The sequence below is a fragment of the Physeter macrocephalus genome, chromosome 5, assembly GCF_002837175.3.
Source record: "Physeter macrocephalus isolate SW-GA chromosome 5, ASM283717v5, whole genome shotgun sequence".
NCBI lineage: Eukaryota > Metazoa > Chordata > Mammalia > Artiodactyla > Physeteridae > Physeter > Physeter macrocephalus.
In genome coordinates, this window is record NC_041218.1 from 59,582,593 (window position 1) to 59,599,052 (window position 16,460).

At 32.5% G+C, this 16,460-nt stretch overlaps 1 protein-coding gene across 1 annotated transcript in view; it reads left to right on the forward strand.

Annotated features, from left to right (window-relative positions):
- The window catches only part of CASD1 (CAS1 domain containing 1), a 69,604-nt gene that overhangs the window by 34,733 nt on the left and 18,411 nt on the right, over nucleotides 1-16,460 (forward strand). Inside the window, exons 10-16 of the mRNA XM_007105298.4 lie at nucleotides 647-736; nucleotides 6,407-6,526; nucleotides 7,529-7,685; nucleotides 9,059-9,138; nucleotides 11,453-11,554; nucleotides 14,825-14,965; nucleotides 15,485-15,562. Coding sequence (XP_007105360.2) covers nucleotides 647-736; nucleotides 6,407-6,526; nucleotides 7,529-7,685; nucleotides 9,059-9,138; nucleotides 11,453-11,554; nucleotides 14,825-14,965; nucleotides 15,485-15,562 — 768 coding nt within the window. The remainder of the gene's footprint in view (nucleotides 1-646; nucleotides 737-6,406; nucleotides 6,527-7,528; nucleotides 7,686-9,058; nucleotides 9,139-11,452; nucleotides 11,555-14,824; nucleotides 14,966-15,484; nucleotides 15,563-16,460) is intronic.

Below are 16,460 nucleotides of genomic sequence, written 5' to 3' on the forward strand. Positions count from 1 at the left end.
TATATGTTTATATAGTCAGACATGTACACACAAATTAGAACATAATGATGTGGGCACTGTTCACAATATTCTGAATTCCTATTTTAGTATTGCTGTAATTGCTCAGAATATTAATGTAACGCCTTTATAAGTCATGATTTATTTGAATTAATAAATTCTATTGTAAGACATAACTTTCATATGCGGATGATTAATCAGTTCTTCATTTCCAGTGGGAATATTCTAGAGAAAAGAGTATAATAAAGGAGCTTTTTGTTTTCACAATAAAGTATAAAAGAACTGTAAGATCTTTTCTAACTGAAATTCTAAGATTTTCTTAAAGAAAATTATAAAATGCCATTTTTTTAGATTTACAAACACATCTGTCATAGTTTAAAAGTAATCTTAATATAAAACCATAAGTATCAACTTAAATATTTAAAGTCTTTCATATTCATTTTCAAATTCATATTATACTTTAAATAGTTTTATTATCTCTTTTATCAAGAAATAAAATGACAGTCTTTAACGGATTTTCCCCCAAGGTTCTTCTGAAAGAAGCATTAGCTTTATATCCTATAAGAAAAATGTTAACATATTTAATGTATACTGTCCAAATAATAGCTTCATGATGAATTTTAAAACAAATTTTGATTCTTTTACACAGACTAAAGTGTTAAATAGAGAACAAACAGATGAATGGAAAGGCTGGATGCAACTTGTGATTTTGATTTATCATATCTCTGGAGCAAGTACAGTAAGTATTTTGAATTTAAGTTCTGAAAATATAGGAAATAATGTCACTTTAATGTTTCCTTAAGGGCACCAATTCTTTTGTGTTTTATATTCTCTACCATTTGGAGACCCTTCTTATTTCCCACCCAATTTTTCTGTCTTCCCATTTTTCTCCTACCATCTGACTCTTTGAGAATGTATAGTCTTAAAAGCAAAATAATTATTTTTTGAAAGATAAAGCAATAATTTGTATTTACTTTGCCTTAATTTTAAGGTAGTAGGAACAGCTAATAATCTAAGGGTATTGTTTCATGTCCTTCTGCTGAACAACTAAAGTTATCAAGAAACTTTCTAGATGATACTTAATTGCAAAGGATTTAGAATAGGAAAGTTACTATTAATAGAAATCAAATTAGATGATTATATTTTATATTCTATCCTTCACTGTGCGTTAGGAAGTTTGACCAACCATTTTTATATTTTTAAAGTTTAAAAACTTAGAACTCTCTTGCCCCAGTATTCAGAGTACTCAGATACCGATGGTCTGCTGTTGTTGACCATGTATTATGTGCCATACTTCATAAGTATTACCACTTCCATGAGATGGAGGACCCTTCCTTTGCTCACCTAGTGCCCTCTGTACCTGGACAAAATCATTTTTCCCATAGCCGTAGGTGTCTTTTAATGTCTTTTAGACTTTGGATTCTCATGATTGGGGGACATCTTGGATTTGGTAGGGGTAGAAAAAATGTGTTCAGAATTGTAACATTACAGCTACATACATTTAAAACAAGCTTTTAAGAGTAAACCTAGGTATCTAATAACCACTTTCACACAAGTTTTTATAGGGAAGGTATAAACTGATTTCTATAAAATATGTTTTAAAAATTTAACAAATTCTTTCATAATTTGGGAACTACTGAACTGGTTTTCATTGCTTTATTTGCTTATACAAAGCACACGTCCGTAAACAGTAACTTAACATAGAATCAGTGATTCCATTTAACATTGAGTCAATGTTAAATTGAGATAATAGGGGAGTGTTGCCCAGAAGGAGTATTTTGAAATTTCCATTGCAGCAGTTAAGAAGATAAATAATACTAGGGTTTTTCAGATATCTCTAACAATTAGAAAATAGTAATGTTATTCTTCATTAAGTCTCTTTATTATTTTCAAAAATTACTGGTGATTTCATGGATGGCTCGTTTGAAGGGCAAAAGGCAGAGGAAGAAGTATAATTTTTACTGAAATTGTATGTCTATGATATGTATATTTGTGACAGCAGTAAAATTCCTGTGACACTGCAGTTGAAGGGTACCTAGTGAATTCAGGTAACTGTGGAAGAACCAAGGCAATAAAAGAGATCCAAAGCAAGGAGAGATGAAGATAGTAAGAATTAGTTCATAAGCCCAGTTCAGAATTTGTAGGATAAATTTAGCAGATTTTCTAAAAAGTAAAGATGAATATTGAATTATAGAAATATCTCTGACATATGAAGAAAGATTAGTTTAATTTGAGGGGGGTGGGGAGAGGGTTTTGTTTTAAGAAAATGCCACTTAAGACATAATTAATTGCTGACATATAAAGGGTAATAGTACTGTGTTAAAAAAAAAAAAAAATCAGAAAGAATTAATGGCAGATTCAGTTCTTCAACTCATTGATTCCAGAAAGGATTTGGATCCTAAAAGGATGAAAGCAATTTGGCATTCTATTATAATTATTTGCCAAGCTAGCATTCTAACACATCTTAGACTATATCCCAATACATTCTAAGTTACAATTTAAAAACATCTATATTCTGGAAGGACATATGTTTCATTAACAGATTAGTTGTTATGATTAATTAACATATCCCTGTTCGTTTATATAGAATTTTGTGGTTGAAAATTACCTGTATCTACACTGGCAAAGCATTATTAGCATGGGTTATAATGAATTTGGGGACTTGATTCTTGGATATTTGTGGGATTACCCTCATTAAAAACTTTTTAATGGTCATGATTATTTTAATTACCTAATCTTAATGCTTTTTATTTTGAGTAAAATATGTCAGACTTTAGTTGTGCCATGTTTTTATAGTAAAATAGAAACTATGTCAAAAATTACACACAATTATTAAAATAATCCAGATGGTCTGGCAGATTGCAATTGTTGGTGTAAACATTTTTTTAAACATAACTTAGATATGGATAAAATATTGTGAATTAAATACAGAGAGTGCAGCAAGTTAGGTATATACAGTAGATAATTTTGTGTTCCATTGTGGCTTTTTCTCCGTTGAGAGTTTGTAGATAACTTCCATGAAGGGACCCGAATAAAAGGTCTTACGGGAAAATTTGTGGGGCTAGAAAAAGAAGAGAACCAGCAGTCAGCCTATTAATTCTAATGAAATTGGATTCTCAATACACTTTTAATACTAAAATTTTGTTGTAAGTAATACTTGACTCCTGAAAGACAAAAAGGAAAACAATTCGAATTACAGGAGACTAAAGAGGAATGAAAACTAAATGCAATGTGTGATTCTTGGTTCAAGGTTCCTAAATCAAAAAAAATTTTTTTTAATCATAAAGGATATCACTGGGACAATCAAGGAAATTCATATATGGATTATACAGTAGATACTATTATATTTATATTAAATTTCATGGGTATTATAATGATAATATAAGAAACTATACAAGAAACTATTCTTACAAGAAACTATTCTTTCTTCTTAGGTGATACTTGCTAAGATATTTAGGGATGATGTCACATGGTCTGCAAATACTTTTAAATAGTTCAGCATGGTAAATAGTTGTTCGTTGTACTATTCTTGCAACTTTTCTGTTGGTTTAAAATATCTTAAAAAGTTGGGAGAAGTATTACATGAAATTTGTAATAATCCAACATTGGTAGAATCTTGGCAAATTGTTGTGATAGTGTTTAATTCAATTTAAATGGTTGTATTTACTGTTTAAATATAACCAAGTCTCAACATTGTAGGCCCAGACCCAGTCTTGAAGGGACTCGAAAGCATGTGTTATGGAGAGTGGTTCAAGTAATTGGGAATGGTTAGCCTCGGTTTGACATCTGTTTTCAAATACTCACAGAACTATCAGATGTAAAAGTGATTAAGTGCATGCATATGGCTCTAGAGTTAGACTGTCCATTTTGGTGGCCACTAGCCACACGTGGCCATTGAGCACTTGAAATGTAGCTAGTCGGAATTGAGATGTGCTGTAAATGTGAAATATATATCAGATTAAGTATGATTAATTATAAATGCATACAAAGTTCAAAAGCTTGGTATGAAAAAATATGAAATATCGTGGTATATGTCAATGATAATAATTTGGATATATTGAATTAAATAAAATGTGTTTATTAAAATTAATTTCACTTATTTCTTTTAACTGTTTAAATGTCTGGCAGCCACATTAAAAATTTACCATGTGGCTCACATTTTATTTTCATCACACAGCACTGCCCTAGAGAGCTTAATTTGGTAGCTTTTACATAGAGTTTGATTTCAACTTTTCATGAAAAGGAACTTTATAGCAATTAATGACCATCTGAAAATGGAATGGATTGCCTTGGGAATTTGTGTGTTTTCTGCTGTTAAAAAGTGCTCAAATACTTGAAGGGAATATTTTAGAGTGCATTCAAGAATGAGGTAAAGATACAGGTTTAGGTTAGATAAGTTTTGAGGCTATTTCAATACTGTATTTCCACCTTCATCCCAGTGATTCTAATATGTTACACCTTCATTGAAAATCTCTGATCTAATGATGAGATAAGACATTTAAAAAGAACTAATGATGAAAAGCAATAAATATAAACTAATATATAGATTGTTGGTGCTAAAGGAACTCAAAAGGAGAAATGACTTTCATCTGAGAGTAAAAGATTGGAAAATTTGACCAGGGCTATAAAGAAGGATAGGATTTGTATAAACAAAATGTGGTTAGGAGAACATTCCAGGGTAGAAAGAACAGGTAAACAAAGGAGAGGTGACAAGCAAGTACAAGAAAGACCAGTTTAGGAGACAGAGAATCTAACAGTTTGGCTAGAGTGGAGACTATGTTGAAGAATTTATGACATTATAATTCAGGGGCTTTTCCTTCCAGAAAAAAATGTTATGCCTCAGAAAAGAAAAAGATGTGTTCAAGGATGCATTCGAAGATATATGCAAAAGATGCATATGTTCGAGGCCTTATAAAATCTGTTTAAGGCGTCTGCTCAATTATTTTATCCTACAAAGTATCACTTAGGGAAGACATGTTAAACTAAAATGTCCATAACCAGTGTTAATGCTCGATAATTACAAAGGTGATCAGATGAGTCTATAAAATAGAAGCCAAAAAAATGTTTACGTAGATTTAGTAATTATTCCTAAAAGAATGGCCTTATAATTACAAAGGTGGGATGTCACTAAACAAGCCTGTTAAAGATCATTTTAAAAAGCAGTACACTACCTGTGTTGTAGAGATCATGACTATACACCTAAAGGACTAATAGGTAGTGGGGAGAACACATGACAGTGTTCTAAGGTTAAGAGAGTTAGGACTTGTAAATGAAATAATATTTCCAGTGACTCCCATAAAATATAGATTAGAAATATGTTATATTTCTTTCAGCTTAGACAGAAGTGAAGATGTAATGCTCTGAAAACTCATGGTAAAGATGAAACATTGATGCAGGAGTGTAAAATAAAATTGTTTTATAAAATAAGATTAGAAGGGAAATAATATTTCTCAATTATGTTTGCATATGTTTTTTAAATGTAATTTTTGCTAAATAATCAAATATTTTAAGTAGTCATGTGATGATTTTATTTACAAGTCTAAATTCTGTATATTTAGGGGTGCCAAAAATGTAGGGTTTTGGGGGGGTTTGGGTTTTTTTTATTCTTTAGGATTTTTTTAAAAATTTATTTCTGGCTGCATTGGGTCTTTGTTGCTGCGCGCGGGCTTTCTCTAGTTGTGGCGAGCAGGGGCTACTCTTCATTGTGGTGTGTGGGCTTTTCATTGCGGTGGCTTCTCTTGTTGCAGAGCACGGGCTCTAGGCATGCGGACTTCAGTAGTTGTGGCTCGCGGGCCCAGTAGTTATGGCTTGCGGGCTCTAGAGTGCAGACTCAGTAGTTGTGGTGCACAAGCTTAGTTGCTCCGCGGCATGTGGGATCTTCCCAGACCAGGGCTTGAACCCACGTCCCCTGCATTGGCAGGCGGATTCTTAACCACTGCGCCACCTGGGAAGCCCTTTGTTTTGTTTTTTATCTTCTTGAGAAAATGTGAACTCCAGAGTGACCTTGTATTCAGCATATATATGGTGATTAATAATTATGGATATAATATATTTAATTCAAATTGGAGGAAATGTACAAAGCGCCTCACATTTATTAACTCATTCATTCCTCACAAGACCCTTTGAGGAAGGAGAAGATAGTCTCATTTTGCAGTTTAGAAACTCAAATTTAAGTTTAAAGTCACATAGCTAATGAGTGGCAGAACCAGAATTTGAATCTAGGTGTCTGATTCCAAAGTCTACTTTTTTTAACCCCTGTTACAAGGCTTAATTTTTGAGAATAAATCTTTTCATTGAGCCAATGCTGAATGATAATGATGCTCCATTATCTTGGTTAAATTTACTGGTTATGATAATTTAGGTATAGTTAGTGTCAGCATGTATTTCACCTGTTTATTTTTGTCAACAGTTTTTGCCTGTGTACATGCACATTCGGGTTCTGGTTGCTGCGTATCTATTTCAGACAGGGTATGGGCATTTCTCATACTTTTGGATCAAAGGAGACTTTGGAATCCATAGAGTGTGTCAGGTAGGAATGCACGGTTATTTGTTTTCTTTCATTTCAACATGCTTTTGTGCCTCACTGTTGAGAAACTATAAATATGTCCATTTTAAGGCCATGGATAATTTGAATTTATGAAATAGCACTTTAAAGTTTTGTTATTTCCATGTTCTATGGTTAATAATCAAGATAAATAATTTATTACTGAGGGATGAAAAATAGAATTTAGATGAATGTATAATAAAAGCAAAAGGGAGAACATTGCTGATTCACTTTAGTTTTGTAGAAATGTAGTTACATGGGATTGTTATAACATGCTATGTTTTCTCTCTCTAAGAAGAGGATTAATAGTTTTTGTTTCTACCTTGTGTTAGGAAGTTGTAAACATTATTTTATTTACCCTTCATTACAACCCTGGGTTGTGATCTTTATGTTTACAGACAAGGACACTGAGGCTCAGAGAGGTTAAATAATTTGCCTAAGGTCACACTGTAAGTGATAAAGCTCTAATATTAATCTGCTCAAATTCTGTGTTCTTTGACATCACACTATCTGAAATGACTGTTACAAAAGTCCCAAAGATACTTTTGTTTTTCAAAGACAATTTTTAATTTGAGTAATATTATTTTGTATCTATTAAAATGTTCAATTTAATACCAAATGAGGTAAATCAACATCAAACAGAGATGAAATGGACACCCTTTTGTTGAGGTAATCTAGTCTCTGTTTATGAACTGTAGCTCTAGGAAGGAGGTTTATAATTCTTTTGCTGCATTTAACAAGATGGCAGTTGTAGCCAGAGGACAGCTCAGGTTGGTTCTTTGCTGGGATTCAGTTAATATAATGATGCATAAATATTTTATATTCAACTCTTTACAATGATTTTAAAACAAATGTGATTTTAGGGATTAGAAAAAAAACTTGTACAGTTACTATTTTAGTCTTAAATAAACTTTTATACTCTGTCAGAATCTGTCTGCTTTTCATGCATACTTGGAATGAAAACAATTTTCTTCTCCTTTTTAATAGGTCTTATTTCGTCTCAATTTCCTGGTAGTGGTGTTATGTATAGTAATGGATCGGCCTTATCAATTCTATTACTTTGTCCCCTTGGTCACTGTATGGTTCATGGTCATATATGTTACTTTAGCACTATGGCCACAGATAATCCAAAAAAAAGCAAACGGTAAATATACTCTCTTACTAATGTTAATAAATATATTCTTTCGATGTAAGTTCCTTTTCAGTTGCTAAAGGCTATTATTTTTTTTGAGACATGTTGACAGGTTAAATTTATGTGTAGCATTGACATTTTGAAATTTTGTTCTTAAATTATGTTTTTAAAATGTTACAGTTAAGTAGTTCAAGTAGTATAACGGTGCAGAACAATAGTTTGCATTTATATTGTATGTGTTTTCTCTTTTTTAAAGTTAAATTTTCAAAGCCATTTTACATATCTACTAGTGCAGCCGTTTTCAAACTATCTTGTATGGAGTCAGAATGGAGAGAGCCAGAAGAGAGGAAAGCCAAACAGGGCTCCAAGGCCATACATTCTGCTTCAATCTTGGCAGTTCTGCTTTATTTGATTTCTTATATATATTGAGATTTTGAGTAAACATTATGTCAGACAAGCTTAAAAATCACTAATATAGTTTTATATTCTAGACAACCCTTTAAGCAGTTATTATAAACCTGTTTTTCGTTTAAGGAAACCTAAGTGCCCAGAAGGTGTCATCCTCAAATTTCACATAGCCAGGTCTGATAATATTCAAAGTGAGGTCACAGTCGTTTATCTTAATGCTTTTTCCCCTCAAGATCATGTCATTAAAATAAAAGCCTCCCTTTTTTGGAAAAAGAAAATTTTTTATCTTTAATAATGTATTTAACTTAACTCTTTCAATCAAATATTGTATATCAAAAATATTTTCTGTTGACTTCTATTATAATATCAAAGAATTCTTCAGGAAAGGGTTCAATAAAGTCCATTTGTGTCTTTGGACAGGCTCTGTAGTTTCATTCCTCAACACAAACCCAGCATATTAATAAAATGATAATCAGTATGTATAAACTGTGAACACATAATTTAAAATATGCATATGTTAAAATACATCTTATGGTTAAATTAGTCCACTAGGGAGTTCTTAAGCTCTCTCCTTAGAACTATAATGTTTAAGCAGTATTACCTAAGTTATATTAAACGTGAGTGTTTGTTAGAGTTACATTGAACCTATTGTTCCAAATTTTGTTGTAACTTTCAATAATGAATAGTATAATTGAATCTAGGAGGTATTTTCAAATATATTTATAGTGGATAAATAGCAGGTATATGGGGTATCAGATTAATGTTGTAGCCTCATTCCTAGTAAGGACCCTCCACCTTTTCTTCCTTTGTGTCCTACTTGTAATTTATACTACTTAGATATATTTTTTGTATCCTGTAGGCAGCCTTAAATTATTTTTAAGAGCTATGCAGGGTATTAATATGTTAAATAGAGATAGTTAATGTGTTTTCTAATGTAAGTTTACATTTCTTAGTAAATTAAACATTTTCTCTCTTAGGAAATTGTTTCTGGCATTTTGGCTTACTGTTGAAACTAGCCTTCTTGCTGTTATGTATATGTTTTTTGGCATATTCTCAGGTTTGTATAGTCTTTTTGGTTTATATTTTGTTCTATTTTATTGTAAAGTTCAAATCTATTAAAGTATGAGAGAAGAGTCGGAGCTTTTATTAAGCCTCATTTTTTAATGACTGTAATAAAAGTGTCACTCTGTAGCTGACTACTCAGTGGTTCTTTTGAGACCTATCTACTTTTGTTACCACTGTTTTTGTTGTAAGAGCAATTTAAAGCTCTTCCTCTGGCAATTGTTCAAAATCCATTTTAGTTGACTTTGATCAATCAAACTTTTATTGAATGCCTCTTATAAGACACTACTATAAGTGAAGATCAAAATTCTCTTGACAGAATTTGCAACTTGGTTTGTGCATTATTCATGGCACCGAAATGTAACTTGATTTTTCCATAACTGCATAGAGTAAAATTTTGGCTGTTAATAAAACCAGCTTCAGAGTGAAGGGATTTGTATATATGTAGTACGTTTAACTTAATAAAACTTTTGGTCATTTTCTTATCTCTAACCTTTTATCCCCCTATTATGATGGTTGAGGTTTTCTCAGCTATTTTAGCAGGATGGCAAATTGCTACCTGCTGGTCAGTCCATCAGACATATTATTTGGTCAGCATGATATTTATAACAAAATATTGTAATTTGAATGCCTATAGTTGTGACATACTCTGTAGTTTACTCCCATCTCCAACACTCTCTGTCTTGTATCTGGCTGTGCCAGGTAAAAATGCCATATAAGCATTGTGTGGTGTGTGTGTGTGTGTGTGTGTGTGTGTGTGTGTGTGTGTGTGTGTGTGTAGTCCTATAAAGCTGTTTTTTTTTGTTTGTTTTATAGGCTTTCCTACTTATTTTTATACTTAGAAATAAAGCATATTTATTTCTGCCTGACTTCCAAGGTTTTTTGCAGGAAATATATAAAGTAATAAGCAATAGCAAATGTATAAAGAAATAGCCAGGTAACTGCCACATTACTTGATAATTATTCATTAAAATTCCCAACACTCCCTGGTTCGTTCAAGGGGGAGAAAGGAACGCGGACCAGCAGTTCAATAGAAAGAATTAAGATTTCCCCAGCTTAGGATCAGTATTGACCACTGGACAAGAAAAAAAAGTACATGGCCCAATGTCTTTCACAAAATGGGTGCTCATTAAATACTTGATTATTAATCATAAAAAATAAATTTATAATGAGAAATAATTTTTTAAATTATAAATACATCATATATGTGATATATGATCTACAGGGCCATGTATCTCTACTATATATAGATAAAATATAGAAATATGATATAATAGGTATGTACCTTACAATTGCAAGTCTTGGTAATAATCATCTTTAATTTTCTGAGGCAAAGGCTTTGATAGAACCTATTTTTTTATAAGCTATTAGCATTTTAAATTCTGCAGTTAAATGGAGAATATTGCATTTTGTTAAAATAATAAAGTTTTTCTGACCTAAAGATTTGGTATTACCTAAAATATAATACTATTTTCATATTTTGCTTTGATTTTTATTAGCCTTTTTAAAAATTGTGATGTTACACATTTTTTTTATGCTGTGGCATTATGTCTAATAATGGAGTTTCCTTAATAGAGTTTGTCTTCATTCTTTAGTCTGGAAATTGAGGTTTTTGTTCTCTTTTTTGAAAGACTTCATTAATGTGCAGGAATGTACCCAAGACTTCTTCCCCTTCATTCCCAGATTTTCCAGGCTGTCAGATTAATAAGGGGGTACATTCACTAACTCAACCAGAGTAAAATTGTAAACTTTGTTTCAAAGGCTAGTAATGGAATTTGGGTATGGTTGATTGAGTAAGGTGACTAATTCAGAGGATTCTTTTAACTCAAATGGTTTATTATAGATTATTAAGGACATTTAGATAAAGAAAAATATAACTTTAACCATCATCCTTTAGGTTATTGATACTGTGTTGGCTGAAGTATTTTGTATTTTTGTGTTTTGATCAGTAAATATTAACTCTTTTGTATACTAGATTAAAAACCTTAAATGGAATAATTTTCCAATTACCAGCTTAGGTTTTTTGTTTGTTTGTTTTATTTTGCAGTCTCAGTAGCCTTTCATATGTAGTGAAAGTAAGTTAACAAAAATGTTTTAAATCATCTTTATCAGCCTTTAGTAGAATATATTTATTTTCAAATGAATTTCAAATGAAATGACGTTTTCAAATGAAATATTTAAGTAGAATTTTAAAATTGTGAATGACCCTTATATAATCTTAACTTTAGAAAATGACAGTTTATAATAGAATTGCAAGGCAAGTATTCACTTGTACCATCTTAATTTATTTTCTGGATTCCTCTTCTCAGGGTGCATTTGAGAAGATCTTTTCTCTTTGGCCATTGTCCAAGTGTTTCGAACTGAAAGGCAATGTATATGAATGGTGGTTCAGATGGAGGTTAGATCGTTACGTATGTATTTACCTTGTGATCTTTTGCTATTTCAAATTATACTTTTAAAAATTATTTGGAAAATTTTAATCTATTTTTATTTAGTTTTGGAATAAGGAAACGTTGATTTGGTAAATCAAAGCAGTCCAGCCCTCCCCTGTTTTTATAGTGGAGAAAGGGTATACATGTGTACATATATCAGTAGGAAAATACTATAAAAATGTTATCTATAAAGTGACCTTTATTTGAATCATTATTTTGACTTAGAGATGATCTCATATATATGCTTCAGCCATTCAACACAATACTTATTAAGCTCCAATATATGCTCTAGATGTTGGTGTTATGAGGGATATATTTTAGAGAAAGAAGACATATCACCAGGCTTCTAAACCTTATAATCTAGTTTAAAACTCTGTATTACTAAAACAAAAATAAAAACAAAAAACAAAAATATCTGGATTACTACTTATAATTAGTGCTAAACTCTGCAGTATGGATTTTGTAATAGAAGTGTGCAAAGAAAAGAGAGCAATGTCATGGATTATTCCATGAATTTTATCTTGAAGGCTGGTTAGGATTTAATTGGCCAAGAAAATGTGAAACATCTAGCACAGCATTTGGAAAATAGTAGACACTGAATAAATATTAATTACCCCTCTTCACTCTTTCTCTTTAACTTCCATTTTTTACTCTTCCCTTTTTTCATACAACAAATATTTTCTTAGTGCCTTTTCTGTGCCATTCCTGGTTTCTAATACCTATGCACTTTCCAATTATTCTTAATAAATAAAATATTTACTTTTAAAATTCTTTTTATTTTTCTAATTGTACATTGCATTTCAAAACCATATGTGAATAAAAAGCTTTGTTAAAGCCTTGCCATAAAATAATTTTAAACTCTCAACTTTCTCATTAGAGCAGTCTGCTATGATAGCTCACGTTAAGTGTTTATTTAAAAAAGAAAGCTGGGACTTCCCTGGCAGCGCAGTGGTTAAGAATCGCCTGCCAGTGCAGGGGACATGGGTTCCATCCCTGGTCTGGGAAGATCCCACATGCCACGGAGTAACTAGGCCTGTGTGCCACAACTACTGAAGCCCATGCACCACAACTACTGAGCTTGTGCTCTAGAGCCTGTGAGCCACAACTACTGAGCCCACACACCACAACTACTGAAGCCCACATGCCTAGAGCCCATGCTCTGAAACAAGAGAAGCCACCACAATGAGAAGCCCGCGCACCGCAATGAAGAGTAGCCCCCGCTCGCCGCAACTAGAGAAAGCTTGCGCATTGCAATGAAGACCCAACGTGGCCAAAAATAAATAAATTAATTAATTTTTTAAAAAAAGAAAAGAAAGCTATTGTGCTTTCTGATCCACCATTTTTTTTTCATTCTTATGTGCATATACTGCTTTTTAAAAGTATGCTCTTGGTAATGTTACTGTTCTGTTTGCTTGGAAGTACCAATATAAAATATATTTTATCTTGGTTGAGTACATTTAAATTTTATCATGTGTCTTCAGAATAGTTTTTATCATTATTTTTATTTTTGATTAATTTTTACTGCAGTATAGTTGGTTTACAATGTTGTGTTAGTTTCTGCTGTACAGCAAAGTGAATCAGTTATACATATACATACATCCACTCCTTTTTAGATTCTTTTCCCATATAGGTCATTACAGAGTATTGAGTAGAGTTCCATGTGCTATACAGTAGGTTCTTATTAGTTATCTATTTTATTTTATTATTTTTAAAAATTTATTTAATTTATTTTTGGCTGCGTTGGGTCTTCATTGCTGCATGTGGGCTTTCTCTAGTTGCGGCCAGTGGGGGCTACTCTTCGTTGCGGTGTACAGGCTTCTCATTGCAGTGGCTTCTCTTGCTGCGGAGCATGGGCTCTAGGCACGTGGGCTTCAGTAGTTGTGGCATGTGGGCTCAGTAGTTGTGGCGCACAAGCTCAGTAGTTGTGGCGCACGGGCTTAGTTGCTCCATGGCATGTGGGATCTTCCCGGACCAGGGCTCGAACCCGTGTCCCCTGCATTGGCAGGTGGATTCTTAACCACTGCACCACCAGGGAAGTCCCAGTTATCTATTTTATATATAGTAGTGTATATATGTCAATCCCAATCTCCCAATTTATCCCTCCCCCCCACTTCCCCCATGGTAACCATAAATTTGTTTTCTATATTCATGACACTATTTCTGTTTTGTAAATAAGTTCCTTTGTACCATTTTTTTAGATTCCATGTATAAGTGATATCATATGATATTTGTCTTTCTCTGTCTGATTTAGTTTACTCAGTATGACAATCTCTAGGTCCATCTATGTTGCTGCAAATGGCATTATTTTGTTCTTTTTTTATGGTTGGGTAATATTCCACAGTATATATGTACCACATCTTCGTTATCCATTCACCCGTTGATGGTTGCTTCTGTGTCCTGGCTATTGTAAATAATGCTGCAATGAATGTTGGGGTGCATGTATCTTTTCAAATAATGGTTTTCTCCGGATATATAAATTGTCTTTATTTCTTCACTTGCTGCTGAGACTGCTTGGAGTAAACCAGCTTATCTTGTGTCATTGCAAGACATGTTTGTTTCTCTATTGCAAATTGTGTCCAACAATCGTTGACTTCATTTCTTGAAGTTTAAGTTCTTCATAGAAACTTTGGACCTTTAAGCTTTTTACCTACATACTTTTTTTTTTTTTTTTTTTTAGTCTTCTTATCTCTTCTTTTTTTTTTTTTAACATCTTTATTGGAGTATAACTGTTTTACAATAGTGTGTTAGTTTCTCCTTTACAACAAAGTGAATCAGTTATACATATACATATGTTCCCATATCTCTTCCCTCTTGCGTCTCCCTCCCTCCCACCCTCCCTATCCCACCCCTCTCATGGTCACAAAGCACAGAGGTGATCTCCCTGTGCTATGCGGCAGCTTCCCACTAGCTATCTAATTTACATTTGGTAGTGCATATATGGGGTCAGGTTTTTAAATTTAGATATAAGAAAGTTCAATATTCTATAAATAAGAATATCTTAAGTACTCATGAACATAACAAGAAGTATAATGTAGTGTCCAATTAATTGATTAGTAGTAAGGTCCTCTGTTCCCTTAAGAAACTGAGTAATATTCCATTGTATATATGTGCCACATCTTCTTTATCCATTCATCTGTTGATGGACACTTACCTACATACTTTTATACATACTGTTCTCCTTTACCAATTACATTTGCTATTTATTGAAAAGTAGCTGTTTAAAACAGGTTTTCTCTCCCTTTTTTTTAGGTAGTCTTTCATGGAATGATGTTTGCTTTCATTTATCTGGCTTTACAGAAGCGCCAAGTACTTTCTGAAGGAAAGGGTGAACCTCTTTTTTCAAACAAAGTTTCAAATTTTCTATTATTTATTTCAGTAGTTTCTTTCTTGGTAAGTTTCAAAATGTAATTTTCTAAATTTCCAAAGTCCATGGTACAGAAAATTAACTTCTAAGAGACAGGAGTTTAATCATTTGTTTTTAGTAAATAAAATCTTTATTTTTGAAATTCTTTTTCTCCTTATTTTTTAATTGAATATAAATTCTAAAGAGAATATAAATATATATATGTTAAATGTGAAGAATAACTGAGATCTCAGTGAAATAGGAATTTTAAAAGTTGTAATAAGTTTGGGAAAAAATATAAGGTGTTTGACAGGAACAGCCATCACTGCCTTATGATCACTACTTCCAGAAAATCACAGACTTATGCTCCCCTCTCTCTACTTTCTGATATTTGAGCACACCAAAAAGAGTGATGAGCAAACCTGTGGACAGTTTTTACTGAAGCTTTTTTAATAGCATAATGAAGTATAATGTTATAAATAAAGAAAACTATTTTTAAAGTTGAGTGCTGCCTCTTTAAGGCATATATATTTTTGTGAACTGATGCATATATTTTTTTATTTTAGACCTATTCCATCTGGGCTAGCAGTTGTAAAAACAAAGCAGAGTGCAATGAACTCCACCCATCTGTTTCTGTGGTACAGGTAATTATCTTTATTTAGAGAAATTTTTCGTCTTAATTTTTGATAAGAACAGAATCTTTAGAGGCAGCGAGATTTGAGATTAAACTCTATTAAATGTAGGTATATTACTTAATCTTTCTAAGGCCTACCTTCCTCTACTATTACAGATATTAAAATCTCTTTTAAAGGGTGGTTATTAAATGTATGGAAATGATCAGTGTCTGTCGCTTAATAAGCACTCAGAAAATGTTAATTCTTTTCTCCTGTTTGCTTTTTCATCATTTATTTATTCAAATTTCTTCATTTACTTTTTTACTTAGATCATTAAAAACTATGACTATGTGTTAAGAACCATGCTACATGTAAAAAGTACATGTAGCTCCTGCCCTCACAGAACTTACAGTCTAATAGAGATATGGATCAGTAAACATTCATTCATTCATTCATTTAACAATTTTTAAAATTCATTTAACAAATATTTGATACTTACTATGTGCTAGATATTATGCTGGGGGATATAGTGGTGACCAAATCAGACATGGTCCCTACCCTCACAGAGCCTATATTCTTCTGTTAGAGATAGTAATCATATAATCACCATGTAATTATAAATAGAAGTACATGATGCTACAAGGGAATATAATACAGGATATGACCGAGTTGGAGTGAAGTAGGGTAGTTAGGGTTCAGAGATGATTTCCCTCATAAAATTAAGCTGAGAATGGAGGAATGAAGGCAGGCAGCGAGCACTTAGGCCCTGTGGTAGAAAAGAGCATATTCACATTCAAGGAACTTAATGAAGGCCACTGGGGCTAGAGCTCAGAGACCCAGGGTCAAGAGAAGTATGTCGCAGTGCCTGGGAGGTGGGCAGAGGCTAGGGGCAACCCAAATCAGATTTACCTTTTACAGAGATACCTCT